Here is a 21,139-nt window from a genome sequence, read left to right as displayed (position 1 = left end):
ATATATATTTGCAACCTGCCAAGTATTTGTATGTTATAATCTACCTACGTAACTATCTGTCCCTGTAAGCACGCCTAATTAAATTCCCTTTTAATGATTAAGTGACTCAGAGGCCACTCTCAACTTGTTCACGAAGACAGGGATGACAACCTTGCTACCTAACCTGTAAAAAACTGTAAGACAATGTAGAAGGGGGCTGGACCCATCAAAGCACAAGTCTGGTTCCCAGTCCATGCATGAATAAAGGTTTCTCCTAATTCTCTGAGGGAATGGCTGACTTCTTGTTCGGTGAAATCGTCCCTTAACAATACTGCAATTGCTTTTTAGTTTTGGAGTATGCTTTTTGTGAAATGATCTCCCCCAAGCAGTAGCATTCAAGCTCCTGGGTATGGTCTCTCTCTTGTGTCTTGTCTTGGAATGTAGTCTCATATAAAGTGGAGGCTTATTTCCACGTTGATCACAAGGCAAAGAGGTGAAGGCGGTAATTGTTGTAGGTTAGGAAAACACGTTGAAGAAGAGTGTCTGATTCCTCTGAAAAATCCTTGTAAACTGTTATAACAGCATACTCTACATGAGCAAAGTTCGGAACCCTTGTAAGTAGCTTGTTTACCGGAAAGATAGCCTTTTGTCCACGGGCCAAATATTTGAAAACACCATGCACTCAATTGGCACACCTCACAAGGGCTGATTTGTGAAACCAGCCACTCCTGGCTTCACTTTGATCTTTCTCAGTATACACCCTTCCTTCAGCTCCTCTGCCACAGACATACAATTACTATTATTATTGCTTGGTAATAACTGTAATTACTACCTAAGATGGAAAAGACGGGAGAAAGTAACAAATATAGAGCTGAAGACAAGCAACAGAAAAACAAAAACAAAACCTGAACAGGTTACTCCATCATCTCCATCTGTCCCCTCCAGAATTGAAGACAATCAGGACCTGGGGGTGAGTGGGGGTGGGGAGGTGGGGGTGGAGAGGTGGGGGTGGGGGGAACCCCAGGGCCAGAGATTCGAAAACCGAGATGCAGAGTCCTCCCGCGTTCCTAGAGAAGACCAGGAAGCGCGATGGGGTCCCGGAAGATGAGGCGCTGACCTACTTCCGGTCTTTGTGACTCATTGTGTCTGTGGCGAGGCGTTGGGAGGGCCTAGGTTGGTGTGCGGTGCCCTTCGACCGGGTTGAGCCCGGGAGTCAGCCGTGCTTGGTTGCTCGGTGTCCCCAGGCCACTCCGGAGACTCACGGTGAGTCTCATGGCGGACTCTCGCGAGGACGGGCGGGCCGCGAGGGTGGGCCGTGTGACCACCCGGGGGGCTTGGAAAGGAGCCCTGCCGGATTCCGGGGTGCTGGAATCCCTGGGGTCAGTGGGGAACCCTTTCGTGTCATCATCTTCGTATGACGTTTCTGAGGACGAGATCACGAGTGGACGTGATCCCTGTGTCTGGATTCTTTTCCCACTCCCTCCGTCGCCATTTGCTGTGATTGCAGGGAAAACGTGTTTGTGTGATTTTCCTTTTATTGCTGTCCTTCACTCCCCGGTCCCGGGCCCCTGAGAGTACTGAGGTAGATGAACGCTGCGGAAGACCTTGAGCTCTGCACACGTTTTGAGGTTCCGCCGATGTTTCCAGATCACCTGCTTTTCTGTCTCTCCACCTCCCAGCACTGAGCGAAAGCGCTAGAAGCTTGACAGTGGTTAAAGACCTAATAGAGATTAACAACCGGCTCCCGACTTTAGGGAATGCTTCAAAAGCCCTTGCTGGTTTAAGCTTTTCAAATGTGCTGTCTAGAAAATAGTTTTTAGTTCACCTTGCCTGATTGGAGTGGGTGAGATGTGAAAGGTATCTGGGAATCACGCTGGGGGAATAGGAGATTGATTAGCTTAATGACCTTGAATGAGACAAGACCTTTGCCAACTGTCAGTTTTATTATCCGTGAAATTAGCTACCTCTACTCTAAAAAGCTCTTCAAAATTTGAAATGAGTGAAGCTGGTCATATGTAACTGAAAAATAAAGATCAAACCGTTTAACCTGACACTCCCCTTCCTTCCCCTCCCTTCCTTACACACACACACACACACACACACACACACACACACACTCTTTGATTAAAGAGAGTGTCTGTCCCATGGCCCGGGACCAAAGAAAGCATTTATTGTACAGGGCAGTGCTAGGCGGATTGGAGGCAGTCAATAAATACTTGTTGAATTGTGAAGAATTCATTGTAACCACAAGTTACCCAAGTGAAGTTACTAGAAAAGCCAGCCCAATGTGGGAAAAGAGCTTTATTACAAGGGACCTATGGTGAAGATTCGTCCAGATGGCTTCTTCAGGTGTGTGTTCTCGGATTACTGCACATTCCTTATTATTCAGTTTCGCCTTCCTTGAATCACAGAGACGTCTACCAGTAAAGATGTTAATCTTTTGTTAATTCTCTACTTAATCTCTTCATTTGAAATTTTTTCAAATGGTTTATGCTGTATTTAAATACAACCAGGCCAGTGTACTAAATCTTAAATCTTAGCTTTTCATTTGGCAGTGGTATCAATATTCTCTAAGTAGCCTTAAAAAAAAAAAAAAAAAAATAGGGTCTCTCTACTCCTGTCTGACCTTGGAATTCCAGGCACTGCCTCCAGCACTTGTCACCACACCAGGCTACCAGCTATCTTTTAAGAACAGCTTTTTCATATTAGAAACTAGAAGATAGTTTATTCAAACTCGCAAGACGGTGCCATAGAAGAAATACTGGGCTTTAAGAACACAACCATTGAAATAAACTGAACTTGGAGCCCCTAGTTTTTTCTCATTAGAAAGTCATTTGTTTTTGTTTTTGTTTTTCCTTTGGTGACGTCTGGTTGCTGGGCTGTGGTCTTTTCTGAAGGAGTTGGTAATTTCAGAATATGTTTCTCAGAGGAACCCCAATGGTAGTTCTGCTTCTCCCTCTGTCCCTACCCTCATTGCTGATAAGAATACTGGAAACCAGAGAGCTTAGTCACTCACTTAATGGGTGTGTGGCATCTTATTTGCAGGGGATATAATTCATTTGTTCCAGCCCACACTCCCTTCACTCTTAGGGTATTTCTTCCACTGCTAATCTTTTAGGCAGACTGAAAATTACAATGTATGATTAAATCTCTTGTATTTGCTTTTTTAATATTTTTGTTTTCTGACCAGTTCTCAAGTAGCCTTGTCTAGTCTCAGATTCACTCCGTAGGCAAGGCTGGCCCTGCACTCCAGATCGCCCTGCCTCCCCCTCTGAAGTTCTGGGAACACAGACATGCTCCGCTACACCTGCTTGTTGCTCTATTGAGGTTGAACCTAGGGCCTTATGTACACTAGGCAAGCACACTGCCATGGAGCTACATCACCCAGCCCTTAAGTTCACTTTTGAAAAGTAAACCTGCCCCAGTGCCTGCTAAGTGCCGGAAACTTTTCTCAGTTTCATAAGTTAATTTGTTTAATTTGAAGAAACATGGAGTGAAAAGTGAACACAAAAAAAGTAATAACATGGTAAATTCAATCAGGTTTTTTTTTTTAATATTTATTTATTTATTATGTATACAATATTCTGTCTGTGTGTATGTCTGCAGGCCAGAAGAGGGCACCAGACCCCATTTCAGATGGTTGTGAGCCACCATGTGGTTGCTGGGAATTGAACTCAGGACCTTTGGAAGAGTAGGCAATGCTCTTAACCTCTGAGCCATCTCTCCAGCCCCCCAATCAGGTATTTTTTGACTCAGCTCAGGGCCTTAGGCTTCATGTGCTATGCCACTACACCCCCCCTTTTTTTGTGTATTTATTTTGGTGCTGTTTTGTGGTTTGTGTGTGTATATATATACACACACACACACACACACACACACACACACACACACACACACACACATATATATTTTACTTTTAAGATATCTCGTGTAGCCCGGAATGTCATTGAGCTCCTCATCTTCCTGCTTCTGTTTCCCCAAGTTTTGTGGATACACCTGCTCATATCTTCATTTGAGACAGGGGCTCACTAAATCGTCCAGGCTGGCCTCGAACTCACTTTGTAATCCAAGCAGATCTTGACCTTTTGATCCTCCTGTCATGCATGTGTCTTAAAAGAGTGTCTGGGCAGGGGTTTTAGCACTTACTTAGCCTGCACCCGGCCTGTGTTTGATCCTCAGCACTACAACTCTAATAGTGATATTGATACATGGGGCTGGGGAGACGGCTCTGTTGGTGACGTGCTCGCTGCACAAGCATGAGGGTCTGAGCTTGGATCCCCACACCCATGTCAAACGCCAGGGGAAGGGTATGCACCTATAACCCCCACCTTGAGAAAGTGGAGACAGGATCGCCAAAGCAAGCTGGCCAGTTAAGCCTAGCTGAATCAGCCAGCTCTGGTTTCAGGTGAGAGCCCTTGCCTCAGTAAAGTGGACCGAAACTGAGGAAGACATCCACTGTCAACCCTTGGCCTCCACACACAGGAATACCACACTCGTGCTGGAAAAAGAAAAACATAAATTAGAAAAAGAACTTGTCCGGAGATGTGGCAGGTTTAGCTTCAGGTCCTGGTCTAGAATTTACTTGCTCTGAGAGCTTAGGGAAGTAATTTACTGTCAGTAAGCTGCAGTTTTCACACTACAGAGATGATAGTATAGCTACCTCTTAAGACTGTTGGTATGCGGTCCAGCGAAGTGCTCGGTGTATTATTTGGCACCTGACAATGTTGGCTGTTACTCGCACTCCTTTTATAATGTGCTTGAGCATCAATGATGTACAAATGGCACTTTAGCCTAAGTGTGCAAGATAAGTGGGATTCGAAAAGGTAGCGAGCTGGGCAGAGCACGACTGAGGTGCTGAGTGGGGAAGGCTTTGTGGACCGGGAAGATTGATGGGAGGAGAAGCTTGAAGGAGAAGTGGAAACAAAGTGGAGCCCACTGACTGGGACTGTAAAGTTTTAGGAAAAATAAAGTAAAGTAGCAGGTAAATTACTGGGGCGGGACAGAAAATAGAAGTGGAGAACCAAAGAAGCCAACTTGAGCTGGCAAAATAGTAAATATGAACCAGGAGTTACATCACTCAGAGCGTTGTGGATGTAGCGGTATGTAGAGTGCTTGCCTAGCCAGAGTCCTGGGTTCCATCCCCAGCTCTGCATAAAACAGGTATGGTGGCTCATACCTGTAATCCCAGCACTCAGGAAGTAGAGGCAGGAGGATCAGAAGTTAAAGGTCATCCTCAGCTACATAGTGAGTTGGAAACCTGCCAGGACTGCATACTATAATCCTGTCTCTAAAAATAATTCACTCAGCTGGACAGTGTTGGAGCACGCCTTTAATCCCAGCCCTTGGGAGATAGAGGCAGGGTTATCTGTGAGTTTGAGGCCAGCCTGGTTTACAGAGTGAGTTCCAGGACAGACAGACAGAACTGTTACACAGAGAAACCCTGTCTCAAAAAATGAAAATAACAATAACAATTCGTTCTGGTTCTGGAAGAGTCAGTACATTGGAGGAGGGAGGAGTCAAAGAAGGTGTTAGTTTAAGACTCTGCAGGTGAGATACTAATGGAATATCTCCCAGGGCTACTCACTGGGTCAAGAAGAGGGTGGAAGGGGAACTGAAATATCAGGGAGGGTTCTCCCCATGTCTGCAGCTCAAGTTCCCATCTCCTGGTTTAAGGTAGACTAATCAGAAGGCAATGCCATCTTGGGTGACAGAGTTAATAAATGGAGTGGGAGTTGTTCACAGCCAGAGTGAAGATGTTGCTATGGCCCGTGCCTGGATCCATATAGCTAGAAATAAGGGGGCATACAAAGAGTGCAGTAGTGCTGGAATAGAGGGGTGGAGTGTGTTCTCCGGGTGGAGACCCTCGAAAGCTAAATGCTATGTATCAGAGGTTCAGACAGTAACTGGGGGAAGCAGAAGAGTTCTAAACATACTACCTGCTGCTGACCTTTGTGTGTTGTGTGTATTGGGATGAACAGAAATTGTCACTGAACTGAAACACCTGAAAACCCAGCATGCGAAGGAGATTGTCAAAACAGTCACTGAGAGCTGGTGTGACAGCTTAGCGAGTAAAGGTGCTTGCCACCTGGCCTGGTGAACCTGAGTTCAGTCCTCCAGACCCACGTGGTGGAAGGAGGCTTGCAAGTTGCTCTCTGACCTCCTATAGCTCACTGAGGCGTGTGCATATTTGAGTTAAAGTAAGACTCTTTAAGACCAGTTACCTATAAAAAAAATTACATGCCTGGTCTGCTCTTGATGTTTTGTATGTTATATTACTACTGAAAAAAATTTACGTTAGTACATGTACATGATGAAGAAGAGACCTGGTCGGTCGTCCTCATCTACTTAGACTGTGAAACCCAATGAACAAGTCCAACAGAACTGCCGTATATGAGCTGCCCATGCAAGTTTCAGCGTTGCTGGGCATACCTTTCAATAATTCACGTGTGCACAGTCCCATTTTATCAAATCTAATCATAGTATTTTTAAGTGAGGGCCATATAATTATAAATGCTTTCCTAGTTTAAAAGTGCTGACTTGAGCTGGGAACATAATAGAACACTTTCCTAGCATGTATAAGGACCTGACCTTGGTCCCCAGCCTTGCAGAACATGAAAGTTAATTTAACTTTAAAAGCTCTTGATTTTAAACTTGTGAAACGGTTGGGTGGTCTGGTTCTAAAACGTTAATTTGATTGATTGTTTTTGCTTCATTGGGTTTTCTTCTCTCTTTTTTTTTTTTTTTTTTTTTTTGCAAAAGCATGAGGATTTTATTAATTCTGTCATGACTGGGTCCCCCAGCACTCGGGAAGCCGAGAGACCTGCTTCATTGGGTTTTCTTAACACTCCTCCCCAGACAGGGTTTCTCTGTGTATCCCTGGCTGTTCTAGAACTCATTCTGTAGAGCAGGCTGACCTCGAACTCAAGTGATCCATCTGCCTCTGCCTCCTGAGTGCTGGGATTAAAGATGTGTGCCACCACCACCTGCTCTTATTTTTTCGATTACGTTTATCTGTTTGAGTGCAGGCAAGTCAGTCTGGGCAGTAGAGACCATACAACAGCTTTCAGGAATCTGTTCTGTCCACCATGTGAGTCCTGGGGGTCTACTCAGGTCATTAGGAGTAATGGCAGCTGCCTTTACCTACTGGGCCATCTTGCTGGCCCCAAGATGCTCTAGTTTTGATGGGCGTGGAAGTGAAAGCAGTACTTCCAGAGACCAGTGGGTTCAGATGGGAGAATTGCGGGCGGCGTGCTCAGCAAGTCTATTTTCATTTTCCATGATTTTCTTAAATTAATTCAGCTAGTATTTATTGACTATTCCTGATAGTGTTACAACAAATGTGGTAGAGATTGCAACTCACATAATCGTCCCTACTTGCAGTCCTTTTTTATTTATTTATTTTGCATTTATTGTATTGTGGGCGGGTGTTTGTGGTATGTGCTTGTGGGGGTCAGAAAACAGCTCACAGGAATTGTTTTTCTTCTTCCATTGTGTGGCTACCAGGGAAGAAACTTGTGTCCTCAGGCTTGGCATTAGAACTTGAACCATAGATCCGTTTCCCCAGCCCCTCCAGTGGAAGGTTTAAAATGTCATGGAGCACTTGAGGTTTCCAAAAAAAAAAAAAACATTTTTCTAGTGCTGGGATCACAGAGATCCACATTCCTCTGCCTCCCAGTGCTGGGATTAAAGATGAGTGCCTGCCTCGGCTTTTGAAGTTTTTGAGGCAGTGTCTCCCACTAGCCTGGAGCTCACCCAGGAGTGCTAGACTGGTAGGCCTTTGAGCCCAGGGACCCACTTTCCTCGCTTCCAGGTCAGTTTTAAAGGTTACTTTTTTTTTTTTAACTTTAGTACTAGTGCAGAGACCAAGAGAAAACTGCCGCTAGGACAGAAGCACGGCCTGGCCCTGCTGGACCCCAGCAGCTCCCCGAGTCTGAATGATGACTGCTGAGTCAAGGGAAGCCACGGGTCTGTCCCCACAGGCTGCACAGGAGAAGGACGGGATCGTTATTGTGAAGGTGGAAGAAGAAGATGAGGAAGAACACATGTGGGGGCAGGACTCCAGCCTGCAGGAGACGCCCCCACACGACCCAGAGGTATTCCGCCAGCAGTTCAGGCGCTTCTGTTACCAGAACACTTTTGGGCCTCGAGAAGCGCTGAATCGACTGAAGGAACTTTGTCATCAATGGCTTCGACCTGAAGTCAACACCAAGGAGCAGATCCTGGAGCTGTTGGTGCTGGAGCAGTTCCTGTCCATCCTGCCCAAAGAGCTGCAAGTCTGGCTGCAGGAGTACCGGCCCGACAGCGGAGAGGAGGCTGTGACTCTTCTGGAAGATTTGGAGCTTGATATTTCAGGACAGCAGGTGAAAAGAGGGTGCCTGTTGTGTATAAGAAAGGCATAGACTTAGGAGTGGGCTCAGAGGGGAGTGTTGGGGGCAGCTGTCCTTGCTCCCCTGCCCCTGTGCTCTTTGAAAGAGTTAAAGCATGCGCATGGCATCCGTGAAGCTCTGGGTTCCCAGCCTGACCATGGGAGGAAGGAAGGAAATAAGGGACAGTGTTCTGCTTGCCTCCTTCCAGCATCCATTGGCATACTTAGAGCCCTTCCTTTATTGTTCTAATTCCGGTCTTAAAAGCAGTTTACTGGGCCAGGCATGGTGCTTCATGCATGCAATCCTAGCACTTGAGATGCTGAAGCAGGAGGATTATGAGTCACGGCCAACCAGAAGTTTTATCCAGAAACTGTTTTCCTCCCCCCCAGGTCCCGGGTCAAGTTCATGGGCCTGAGATGCTTGCCAGGGGAATGGTGCCTCTGGATCCGGTTCAGGAGTCCTCAAGCTTTGGCCGTCACGAAGCTACCCACCCTCATTTCAAGCATTCATCTCGGAAGCCTCGCCTTCTGCCATCCCGAGGTAGGAAGCTGGGTTCGTGTGTAGAAGAGACAGACGTAAATGTGCAGGTTAGAGGTGCGGCTTAGTTGGTAGAGTGCTTGACTGTCATCCATGCGGCACTGTGTTCCATTCCCCAGCACTGCATGAAATCAGGCATGGTGGCACGCTCCTTTAATCCTAGCCTTCTGGTGGCTCTCTGAGTTTGAGGACAGCCCTGCATACATAGTGAGTTCCAGGTCACCATGGCCACCTAGTGAGACCCTAACTCAAAAGCAAAACAAAAAAGCAGGCATGGTGCACACTGTAATGTCAAACTTCAGAATATCAAGGCCATTCTCAACTACACTGCAAGTTTGAGGTCAGCCCAGGTCAATGAGAGGATGAGACCTTGTCTGCTCCCCCTCTTAAAAAAAGAGATGAGAATGCTGGGTGGTGGTGGCTCACACCTTTAATCCCAGGACTCGGGAGGCAGAGGCAAACAGAGTTCAAGGCCAGTTCCAGGACAGCCAAGACTGTTACTCAGTGAAACCCTATCTTGAAAAACAAACAAATGAAAAAAAAGGTGGGGAGAAGGGGGACAAATAAATGGTCTAAGATGGAAGTACTTCTTTCCGTATTCCCAGGTAACTCCATAAAGAAGCATGCTTGTTTGGTTATTATGCCTATTATTATTACAACATAGCTCACAGGCCGATCTTAGACTGAATGTTGTTTACTGAGGAGGTAAGTGGACTGTCATGTACTCGGTGAGCATTACCTCATGTGTTGAACTGTGTACACTCCAGATGTCCCGCAGGGTTCTGAGTGGAGGGCGTTATGGTTCATTATTTCCAGCCTTAATGGTTTGTTTTGAGACAAGATCTTCTTATGTAGCGCAAGGCTAGCTTCTAACTCCCAGTCCTCCTGCCTCAGTTTTGAAATGCTTTAGTGTAGTGCTGGCTGCTAAACATCTATTTATTTATTTAATGTAAATATATAAGATATTTTACAACATTCTATAAAAAGTTACTTTTAAATTTTACAAAGGGAAGAGGATAGGAACAATTTTTTTTTTTTAATGAGGAAACGAGAACAATGCTAGTTTAGGATTTCTATAAAAATCTATTGCATTTGGATGGTTTCCCAGCCCACTTTACAGAAATAGAGTTGGGTTTTTTGTTTGTTTGTTTGCTTGCTTTTTGGTTTTTCGACACAGGGTTTCTCTATGTGTAGCTCTGGCTGTCCTGGAACTTGCTCTGTAGACCAAACTCGCAGAGATCCACTTGCCTCTGACTCCCAAGTGCTGGGATTAAAGGCGTGCACCACCACCACCCACCTGGCAGATAATATTTTTTATCAGAGTTTAAAATAAAACAGGTGCATAGGCTATCAGAAAGATCTCTCTACCCTTACAGAGGACCAGTGTTCACCTGTCTCAGGCCACTCACAACTGCCTGTAACTCCTGCTTCAGGGAATCGGATACCCTTTTCTGGCCTGCAGGCACAGTGGTGTCGTTAGGTGTCAGCTGGAGAGATCACTCAGGGTCTGAGCATCAGATTGTTGCTGCAGGTAGCTCGGGACATGGTTTTAGAGACTGCAGCTAGAGTTAGCATTTACTAAATTGTTCTTGAATGAATTGAGACAAGGATTTGTTCTCAGTTTCCTCTCTATCTTGTTCATCTTCTACTGTTTCCTGACTCTGCGAAGGCCTAAGTGTTAGTGTCTTGTTCCTGTGTGTCTCTCACCTCACAGGTGGGAACGACTGGGAGTGTAGGGGTGGAGTGCTCTGTTTCTATGGTTCTTTGCAGGTCACCTGGCACCATCCTCTGTCTACCTGCTACGTGTCCAAATGTAACGAGGCTTGACAAAGGAAGGGGAAATAGGAGAAATGAGAAATTTTAATATTACAATTTATTTTTTACTCTTGTTACTCATTGCATACAGTTGATAGTCTATACTATATTACAGTTGCCTTCTATTATGTGTTGACCGTACCTTCCTACATTTGCATGTCTCATTAACATCTGAACAGAGTTTGTGTTCTATCAAACAGCTACCATGGCCAGATAAGGGGTGGGGGACAGGGTCTGAATGGTAGAAATATACTTAGAAGTATGAAGGTCCTTCTTCCCCTGTCGTGCTCAGTGCTCCTGTGGTCTTGAAGTTGCATTGTTCACAAGTGTAGGCAGAAAGGGGGGGAGGGTCTAGTGCCCTGGTGCTGTTCTTGTGCTGGAAGAAAACACAAGCCATACTTGAAGTTACTACTAAAATTGAGGATAGGAGCTGGGTTTTGGACCGGACCTGCCATTCTAAACCGAGCGACGTAACATAGTCGTTACCCTCTTCAGGGCTTCATTGTCTCCTTTGAAAGTTTGGATCTGGTGATTTTAAGGACCCTTGTATGATTTCCATGTGGTTCCGTTTTAAGGGTAGAGGTCTCTGGGAAGCTGAAGTCTTGCTTCCTATCAACAAATCCTGTGGGCTGTCTTTTTCTTGACTAACATCAAACAGTGAATATGCTGGCATAAGAAGGAGAATGTCAGGGCTCTTTGCTGAGGGAGGCTCAAAGAAGAGCTGTTTTACTCACAGCCCCTTTCTCCTCCTCAGCTCTCCCTGCCACCCACGTTGCTGCCCCTCATCATGAGGGGAATCCTAGAGACCAGGCGATGGCATCTGCACTATTGACCGCAGATTCCCAGGTGAGCCATGGGCCCCTCCTCCCTCCTGAGGCCCTGTATCTGCCCCTTCTGGAGCATGTCTCATAAGCCTCCATCAGGTCTTGTGCCAGCCCTCAGAAAAGCCCTACTCCCCTCAATGTTAGTGACCTTCCACCATAACCCCTTCAGTCCACCAGAGTCTGGCCATGCGTTCTCTCCTAGTATCCTCTAGTCCTGACATCAGCTCTGTCCCTGACCTCAGATTTGCTGAGCATGGGGATCTCCTGTTATTTCAGGCAATGGTGAAGATCGAGGACATGGCCGTGTCCCTCATCCTGGAGGAATGGGGATGTCAGAACCTGGCTCGGAGGAATCTCAATAGGGACAGCAGGCAGGAGAATTTGGGGAATGTGTTTTCCCAGGGTAAGAATGATGCAGAATTCCTGTCTGCTAAGATTGTTTTGCTTCTGTGTTGGTTAGTAAGGAATAACGTTTGTGCTCATTAAGTTCCAAAGGTGTGTTACTCCAACTCCCTAGAGCCTTGAGGTTTGTTACCTCTAGGTAATTCAGCTCTTTGAAATCAAAAATAAACTCTGTGCTCTGAGTTTCTCAGTCTCCCCAGCCACTCAGTTCCCTGGGAGGATCCTCTCTGCTCTGGTGCGTCAGCTTGCCCCTGTCCAGTAGAGGGACCTGGCAAGCATTTTTACCATGCTCTTAAATAAACTTTACCAAGACATCCGCCCTGGATAGCTGTCCTTTCCTACCCTGTAGAGATTATTCCACATGCACATTGTGGTTCTCTAGCCTTGCATTTGACCCTCCCTTAGGATCATGTCACCAGCTCCAAACTCAGTGGTCCTCTTCTGTGAAGAACTCCTGGTGCTAGAGATAAGAAGAATGGAGTGATTTAATGGGCATCAGATAGATAAAAGGACCCAAGGACAGCTGTTGCATGGGCCTCTCCTAGACCTTAAGCCCTAGGACACGGTGCTACTGGAAGCCCAAAGGAAATCTCATAGCAAGATCTCCACCACGGGTGGGCAGAAGAAGAAAAGCCAAAGTGGGCATGGAGAAAGGGCTTTTACTGGAGAAGCTCAGGTTTGGTTTGGTGTGAAGAGAAGGATGGTTTTTAGATACTTGTTCTTTATACTGAATAGAAATTAAGAACTGGTCTTTGTTTATAAGCTATCACTACTACAACCTTTGAAGGAAAAACAAAAGGAACACTCTTGGAACTTCCATCTAGTCAAGGGCCTTTGCTTAGAATTCAGAAGAGGTGGACCAGCTTTCTCTTCTCTGCAGTTGCCTCAGTGATTATGGTGATTTCATCAATAAGTCAGAGATCAGATATTACCAGCTCCTCTAGTCATAGCTTTCAGGAGCCTGCTGGGGTGGTGCAGACACTCTTGGAGTCCTCACTTAAAAGCAAAGCGAGGGGTCCATGGGATGGTTCAGTAGGGAAAGAACACTTGCTGCCAAACCTAGCAACCTAAGTTCAGACCCAGGGCCCTGTTGAAAAGGAGGGAACTGAGTCTCGCAGGTTGTATTCTGACCTCAACACATACATCATGGGTCACACACACTAAACACGAAATAGATAGATAGATAGATAGATAGATAGATAGATAGATAGATAGATAGATAGATAGATAGATAGATAGATGTTTTTAAGAATTGTTTAGGGGCATGAGACATGACTCAGCAGTGAAGAGCACTGGCTGCTCTTCCAGAGGACCCATGTTCAGTTCCCAGCACCCACATGGTAGCTCACAACTGTCTGTAACTCCAGATCCAAGAGATCCAAGACCCTCTTGTGACCTCTGCAGGCATCAAGCATGCACTTGGTACATAGACATACACAGCCAGGCAAAACACCACATACACACACACACAATAATTGTTGTTTTTTTAAATAGTGATACATGGGATATAGTAGTGTACAATAAAATTAAACTTCAGTGTTTTAATACGCTGGCTGCTAAAATACAGAGATTAGCTCTACACTCTAAACTTTGTTTTCTGGTTCTTCTGATTACATTCTCGGGAATTGTTTCTTTCCTATAAGTCTCAACTGTCAGTTGGTAAAGATTTAAGCGATAATAAAGTATGACAGAACTGGGATGTCTGCTTTGCCTTCCCTCTGCTAACACCACTAACCAATTCCTTACCTATTCTCTTTTTGGGTTTTTGGGGGGTTTTTTGTTGTTGTTTTGTTTTGCTTTTGTTTTCAAGACGGGATTTCTCTGTGTAACTTTGGAGCCTGTCCTGGAAGTTATCTATAGACCAGGCTGGCCTCAAATTCACAGAGATCCGCCTGTCTCTGCCTCCAGAGTGCTGTGATTACAGGCGTGTGCCACCACAGCCAGCTGTGACTAGCTAAATATTTTCTTTCAAATTGGCTATCAGATGACCATTTAATAGGACAATCTCTGAAGCTTCTCAATTCCTTACCCTTTCCTTCCCTGTCTCTGCTCACTCCCCATGCCATGCTTGCTTATTCACACCCTTCAAAGCTGTTCACTCTTTTTTTTTCCTTTTTCACTTTGAGATAGGTCTTGCTATGTAGCCCAAACTGGTCTGTCACTGGTGATTTTCCTGCCTCAGCCAGTTGAATGCTGGGTGTGCACCACCATGCCTGGCCTTCTTTGTGTACTTTACCAATACTATGATTTTCCACCTCCATCCCAGCTCTACATTCCATTGTTGGTAAATTTTATTTTTAGTGCTATGAAGTCATTTCTCCATGTGTATAGAAGCTTCTTAGAAAATTATGTCATCATGTTAACACCGGTATTCAGAAGAAAGCGGTGCTATTCCTATTTTCTGTTTATCATGTCAGGTTCTGACAACAGGAATGGGAGTGAGTCAACCTCAAAGGCTGAAGTCAAAGAAGATTCCACCTCACATGGGGAGACAGCAGGAAGATTTCAGAAAGAATTTGGAGAGAAACGTGAACAGCAGGGCAGAGTAGTCGAAAGGCAGCAGAGAAACCCTGAAGAAAAAACTGGCAAAGAGAAGAAAGAGCCTGGGCCACCTACAGCCAAGGAAAAGAAGCCCTCTGCAGGAGAGAGGGGCCCAAGGGAGAAGGGCAAAGGTCTGGGAAGAAGCTTCAGTCTGAGTGCAAACTTTAATAATACCCCCGAAGAGCTTCCGTCGGGGGCAAAGACGCATAGGTGTGGTGAGTGTGGGAAATGCTTCACAAGAAGCTCCAGCCTTATCCGCCATAAAATCATCCACACTGGAGAGAAGCCCTATGAATGTAATGAGTGTGGCAAAGCCTTCAGTCTCAATTCAAACCTTGTCCTACATCAGCGAATCCACACAGGAGAGAAACCTCATGAATGTAACGAATGTGGCAAAGCCTTCAGTCATAGCTCAAATCTCATCCTGCACCAGCGCATCCACTCTGGAGAGAAACCCTACGAATGTAACGAATGTGGCAAAGCCTTCAGCCAGAGCTCAGACCTCACGAAGCACCAGAGAATCCACACGGGGGAGAAGCCCTATGAATGTAGTGAATGTGGAAAAGCTTTCAACCGAAACTCATACCTTATTTTGCACCGGAGAATTCACACTCGAGAAAAGCCCTACAAGTGCACTAAGTGCGGCAAGGCCTTCACCCGGAGCTCAACCCTCACACTGCACCACAGGATCCATGCCCGAGAGAGAGCCTCGGAGTACAGCCCGGCCTCCCTGGATGCTTTTGGAGCATTCCTGAAAAGCTGTGTGTAAAGCAATAGTGGATCATCAAACCATTTCCCCCCTTTTGTTTCTAAAATTATGTCAGATATATGTGCCCATCAAGGGAAAAGTAATAACACCATCTAATTGTTTGAGAAGTCACACTTAAGGATCCTTAAGAGTTACATCGACAGTGTTCTGCCTTTAGGTGGTCTGTAGGCATGTAATTCTTACAGTCCTTGCAAGGGAGAGCTAGTCATATGTATATCTTCAGTATATCTCCACGCAAGATAAAAGCACACACAGTAAAATGCCAAGCTTTCCAGTAATGGGTATACGAATCAAGACCGGCTCTGTGTATATTCAACTGAAGTTAAGAAGCCACTTGCTGCCAACAAGCCCTACTTGGACAACCTATATTTCTCAATGAAGAGAGACAGTTAATACAAAAACTGCGTTGGGACATGCTGCTCAAGCAAGTTATATATCCAGAAAGTTGTATATCTGATCACTGGTAGCCTGCCAAAGCTCTAGAAATCTAGGACTGTGCTGATGAGAATCAAACCAAAGATGATTTCTGTCTCTCTGAAAGAGAGGGGATATGCACCACTTTGTAGTTCTAAGGACTGTAAGAGGGTGGCTCTGCCATCATCAGCGTGGTCAGTGCTACTGAAATAGCAACAATTCAAGACTCTTCTCTCCCTCCTCAACATCCCTGAAGCACTCTAGCACTCCTCAGTGCACTCTCCATGCGTTGACACTTGATTACATGCCATCTTTTATCCTTCATTCAGTGTATGGAAGCTTTTATCACCAACCCCCCACCCCCCAAAAGATGCTTCAGTTGTCAAGAAATACAGTTATATTCCTGACAGCACAACACTGGATGTAGTACTAACACACCCAAGGTACTCCCTATGACAGACTTGCAACAGGACTGTCATGTTGTGGGAGAGCCTGTGAACTGTGAGTACCTGAAATATGGTACCTTCAGAGCTATAGTTATTCTAGGGTCAATGTAATTTTTGTCCTAAATATAAGCAAAAGCTTGCTTAGCTGTCTGCAGAGACTCTGTAAACATGGATCAGTAAGTAAATACCACAGAATGTCAAAAAAAAATGACTTTTGTTGTCCACTTACAGAAGAAAAATATAAACACTATAAAGTTTTTGTTTGTGTGACATATTTCACACAAAGCTCTTATTCTTGGCCAGAAATATTTTTGGTCAGCTGCTGAATGGTTTGTCTTTTAAGCACTTGCTGAGTTATTCAAAACTTAACTAACATTCTTCAAAATATGTGATGGGCTTTTGTTTTTGTTGTTCCTTTATTTGTTTTGTTTTTAATTCTCAGAAAAAGGGAAAGTTAAAGGGAGCATCTTTTCCACATTTGACCAGAAGCTTGCAGAAGCATTTGCCGTTCCTTGCTGGCAGTGGCTGAAGATATCCTCTTGCTCTGAGAAGTTCACCACCACATAGTGGTGTGGTTGGTTGTGTCATTGTGTTTAATAACACACAGCATCGTTTTGATCTCTCATGCAAAGAATGAAGTGAGGTTAGGGGACGTTAGCCTTTCCTGAGATCTCTGCAGGTGGCTTCCCAGAAGCTCTTGATCAAGACTTAACACATACAGGAGATTCAAGTCTGGACTACATAGGTGTCAGGCACTTGAACAAACTGCTCTTTTCATGAAAGTGTGGAGATCCCTGCAGAACCCTAGAAACATAAGCTAAAGACAAACTTGAAGACTGTTGGCGTGAACACCCCGCATACGGTTTAAGATTTCCCCTCAAGAAACAACTAAAACCATCTTGTACCAGTTGTTTGCTGACGAGCAGCGAAAGTCCATGAGACACAATAGTGGGTCTCATCAGGTTGATGCCTGTGTGACCTCAGCTCCAGGTCAAACTAGAATCCTACAAGCAATCATTATCTGGTCCCTCTTTGACTTTATTTCTTAGACCAATCACACTTCAGTGATGGTGTCTAAACTGTTTCCACAGTGCTGCCTGTGAGTGTGTCTGTCCACCCAACAGAAAAGCAGCAGACATGCTGGTTCACTGGTTCACTCTGGAGTGAGGCAGAGATGGAATGCTTTAAGGTTCTTCCTAAGGAATGAGTCATGGTGATGGTGGGCCTTTTTGAGAACTCTGGCTTGCTAAAACAACTGAAAAAAGAGGTTAAGTACTCCGGGAGCCCATCCGGACACTGGTTTTGAGCCCAAGAAAGGACTTTGGTCATTTCCCTGTTGGCTACTTATACACAGACATACACAACTACATGCTGATGTACTTCGACCATCAACCTAGGGTCTTGTTTTTAAGTTAAATTAAGACAGACCTGTGCCCCTCCCCCACCCCTCATTTCATTCCCATTTTATTGGGACATCTTACTATTCCATAGTTACTGGAGTGGCTTCAGAGCTAGCTACCACAGATGCACTCCTGGAGGCAGCCAATTGAAGATGTATTTTATTTAGAAAGCAGGCTATAGATGGTTATCAGAACATCTTAGATGCTCCACACAGTATTTCTGTGTCACGATTCAGGAGGCTGACACCTGAGTGTTCAGGATGGATGTTCCGGCTTAAGTGCTTACTAGTTAACCATTAGGATGCTAGTTGGCCTGATGGAACTTTTTTGAAGACTTTTTAAGTGAAATTTAACCTTATGACAAAAGTCAAAGTTGCAGACTTTCTACTTCAGCCTGGTAGGCAAGGCTAAGCATAGATGTGTGAGACAACTTGATATGCAAAGCACTTGATATTAAAGGCATAAACATGAGACTGCTAAATGTGTGTAGAGAGACTGTTGAACATGTGGGGCAGTCCACACCTTAACATACATCAGAAATAGATTCCAGAATGGGACCTAGTCTGAGTGTGGTGTTTGGCAAAGCTTACACTGTAAATAAACTCTTAATGTCTGTGAGGCCAACTTCATAGTACTGCTGTGGACATGAAATTCCCTTCATCTGTTCCAGTCATGCAGTAAGTTCCAGAAACTGCCAAGAGAGTTCAGTCTTAACTCCAGAGGATCCACAGGAGGAGACAAATGTGGGGAAAGGCTAAAGAAGTAGTCAACATGTACAGCCTCCTATGGAAATGGTTTGCTGGGCACCTCGATGTGTTCCTTACCTCAGCCCTCCTGTCACTCTGTATATTCCTTGTAAACGTGGTCCAGTCTCTTGAACAGAATGCATCACAGGAAAAAAAGTGAAGTTTTGGAATAATTAAGAAACTGATGGGATTATAAACAAGAGTTCACAGAATTGGGGTGGGGAGAAAACTCGGGCTGCTACTTGTGGGGAGGGAGATCTGTGAGAAGAGGGCGGTCAACGCGAAGTGCCCTTCTGAGCTGCAGTGGGAACCGGTGGGTTGTGGCTGCTCCAGTGTTAATATGCTTGAGGAGAACATACACTCAGCAGAGGATAGGAAGTATACAGAACAGCTAGGCTGCCCACAGTAACCACAGTCCTGTTTTCCCTCGTAAACCCTCTGCGTAGAAGAGTGGGGACTCGGTCCACAGGAAGGGCTACTTTTCAGGAAATGCCGTTCTGTCTTGGAGAGGTGGAGGGCTATCTCAGAGTTTGAGGAGCATTGCAAGATTTACTTTGACTCTGCTGCAAGGTTCTTTCCTTGCTCCCATTCTCTGGCACATTGATGCTTAGGAGACAGTGTTTGAAGATTCATAGCTGTGAATATTTATTGATTTCAGTTTTCATCCTAGAATTGTCAACTTTATTTCCAATAGGTATACTGATCTGTTTATCAAAAGGGAACTAATCAGGTTCATCTTGCCATCCTCATGGAAGACTAATTTTGTCACTTGGAGTGGCAGAGCTGAAACCCTCAATGCAGCAAGCTTGCCAGAAGAGCCATTTTCTGTGTCCCACTCACTATGAGCGACTCTCAGAAGTGTGTGAGCGAAGCCTGGGGTGTGGATCCATCCCCGGCACTGCATCAAAAGGATGTGGTGGCCATGCCTATAATCCTAGCACTTGGGAGATAGAGGCAGGATCAGGGGTTCGGGATCATCCTCTGTCAGCAAGTTTGAGACCAGTCTGAACCACAGGAGATCCTATCAAAAAAAAAAAAAATTAACTATGTACGTGTATATCCATAAGGGAGGCAGGCATAGTGGTACAGGCCTGTAATCCCAGCACTCAAGAGGCTGAGACAGATCACAGTTCACAGCCAGCCTGTGTCCACAGAAATAGGATTATGTTGGGATTTCCTATTAGGGAAGCAAAGGTCTGTGAATTGAATGAAATATAGAACCAGAGACGCAAACTTAAATGGTCTAAATAGATCACTTATAGAAGTTAGGGTAGATTTTTATTTCAGCTACTATTAGAGACAATGAGCATTGTTGGAAAAGTACCTAACAGATCTAGGCTTTGCTCTTGTATGGAAATACTACTTTACATTTTAAAGCAGTTACTTATTTTGCTATTCAGATTTTTTATTATGTCTGGAAATACCTGTTTTGCTTTTCAAAACTTTGTAAAACAAACTTGAAGTTTTAGGTAAGGTAAGCCATCTCCAATACTGCAGGTCAAGCATAAGTTTGGGAAATCCTTTTGCCATACATAATAACTAATGTCTTACTATGAGAACTTAGTTTCCTGTTGTCTGCTTCTTTCCTAGTTGATACCACCAATCCCATGTTTTTCTCTAATATTCTAAACAGCAGAATGGAGAGAATAAAGGTTAGTCAGCTCTGAGCCATGGTCCCAAATGGGGGGGAAAAAAAAACCCAGTGAATTATGGTCTGCTGTGATTAAAAAAAGAACAGATTTTGAGTTGTTTTTTTTTTTTTTTGGGCAGGGGGGTTGTTTTTAAATCTTGTAGGTTGTGACTCGCCCCCTTCCACAAACCGACTCAACTTCAAATTACACAGTCATTAGCCAAGTTAATTGGTCTTTAAAATGGTCTTGATTCATAAGCACTCATTAAGTAAATTTGGCCCAGTGCTTGAAGATGGAAGAATGAGATTTCTGAAAGATTGGAAGAGGCTGGACCAAAGCTTGTATTTCGTTACAGTTTGAGATTGGGGGTAAGTCGTTTTGGTTCACGAAAGGGTGACCAGTCACACTGAGTCTCACTTATCCTGTAGTCTCCGGACAAGATCAGATGTATTACAAAAGAATGGCCAAGAAAGTTCCCATAGCCTTAAGATCTGCTAAGAAAGTGCTGAGGGCAGAAAGACTTGATCTCTCATGGGGCAGGGGTAGAGGGGGCAGAGCTTTCTCACCTTCCTCTCAATTAAGACTAATTGGTAACAGCTTGAAGTTTCTAGTCTGCCCTAGCTGGACTGGCGTGTAAGACTTGTGTAGACTCCTCTGTGAGGGGTGTAGCTCAATAAAAACCATTTACTTAGAGTGTCCCATGAGTGTGAGTGGCCCCAGGACATGGTTCAGCACTTGCTTAGAATTCCCTAGTTGAGTATTTGGGGGCGTGGCCAAGCTGAGCATTTGCTAGAATACCCAGATAATGGTAGGAGATGTGACTCGGAAGAAGAGCGATTGCCTAGCATATACTAGGCCCTGGATGTGACCTCCAGCATTGCCCGGCCCCAAAAGAAGGCTTATGCTGGTAACGGGGATTACCAGCTCCCTTACTGAAATTCATGGGGTGTGGGTGGGAGAAAATATGAGTGTTAAGGGTTAGAGTTGGTTATGCGAGCAAAAAATTGAGTGTATTTTTAAAACCTTTTTCATTACAGCCAGGTCAACACGATAGTTAACTCAGGCACTGTCTTTTCATTTATAGGCTAGGAAAACTATCCTCTTTTGTCCATTCCCAGCTTATATTAGCATCAATTAGACCCAAAGAAGAAACTTTGTATGTCAGCAGGATTAAATCATTGCTATTAAAAATTGGATCTTTCTTTGATTTGATCAGCCTCTAAAGAGTCCAGACACTTAGTTGGTGTTCAATAAAAATTTTAAATGGAA

General features: G+C 44.8%; 1 protein-coding gene across 3 annotated transcripts; it reads left to right on the top strand.

Moving 5' to 3' along the window:
- The first annotated feature begins 706 nt into the window (after positions 1-706).
- On the top strand, positions 707-21,139 carry Zkscan1 (zinc finger with KRAB and SCAN domains 1). 3 transcript variants are annotated; one of them, XM_050129763.1, is made up of 6 exons: positions 707-949; positions 7,828-8,339; positions 8,735-8,885; positions 11,452-11,543; positions 11,798-11,924; positions 14,341-21,139. In XM_050129763.1, the coding sequence occupies exons 2-6, from the start codon at positions 7,914-7,916 to the stop codon at positions 15,231-15,233; spliced, it is 1,689 nt and encodes a 562-aa protein (XP_049985720.1). In that variant the 5' UTR covers positions 707-949; positions 7,828-7,913; the 3' UTR covers positions 15,234-21,139. The 3 variants fall into 3 exon arrangements, with proteins under 3 accessions (XP_049985720.1, XP_049985719.1, XP_049985721.1); XM_050129762.1 differs by lacking the exon at positions 707-949 and adding an exon at positions 1,105-1,242; XM_050129764.1 differs by lacking the exons at positions 707-949; positions 11,452-11,543; positions 11,798-11,924 and adding an exon at positions 1,105-1,242.

This window comes from Alexandromys fortis, unplaced genomic scaffold, assembly GCF_014885135.2.
Source record: "Alexandromys fortis isolate MF-2015 unplaced genomic scaffold, M_Fortis_MF-2015_v1.1 scaffold_306, whole genome shotgun sequence".
NCBI classification, from domain to species: domain Eukaryota; kingdom Metazoa; phylum Chordata; class Mammalia; order Rodentia; family Cricetidae; genus Alexandromys; species Alexandromys fortis.
Note: the sequence above shows the minus strand (reverse complement) of the source record. Positions and strands in the feature narration are given on the sequence as shown.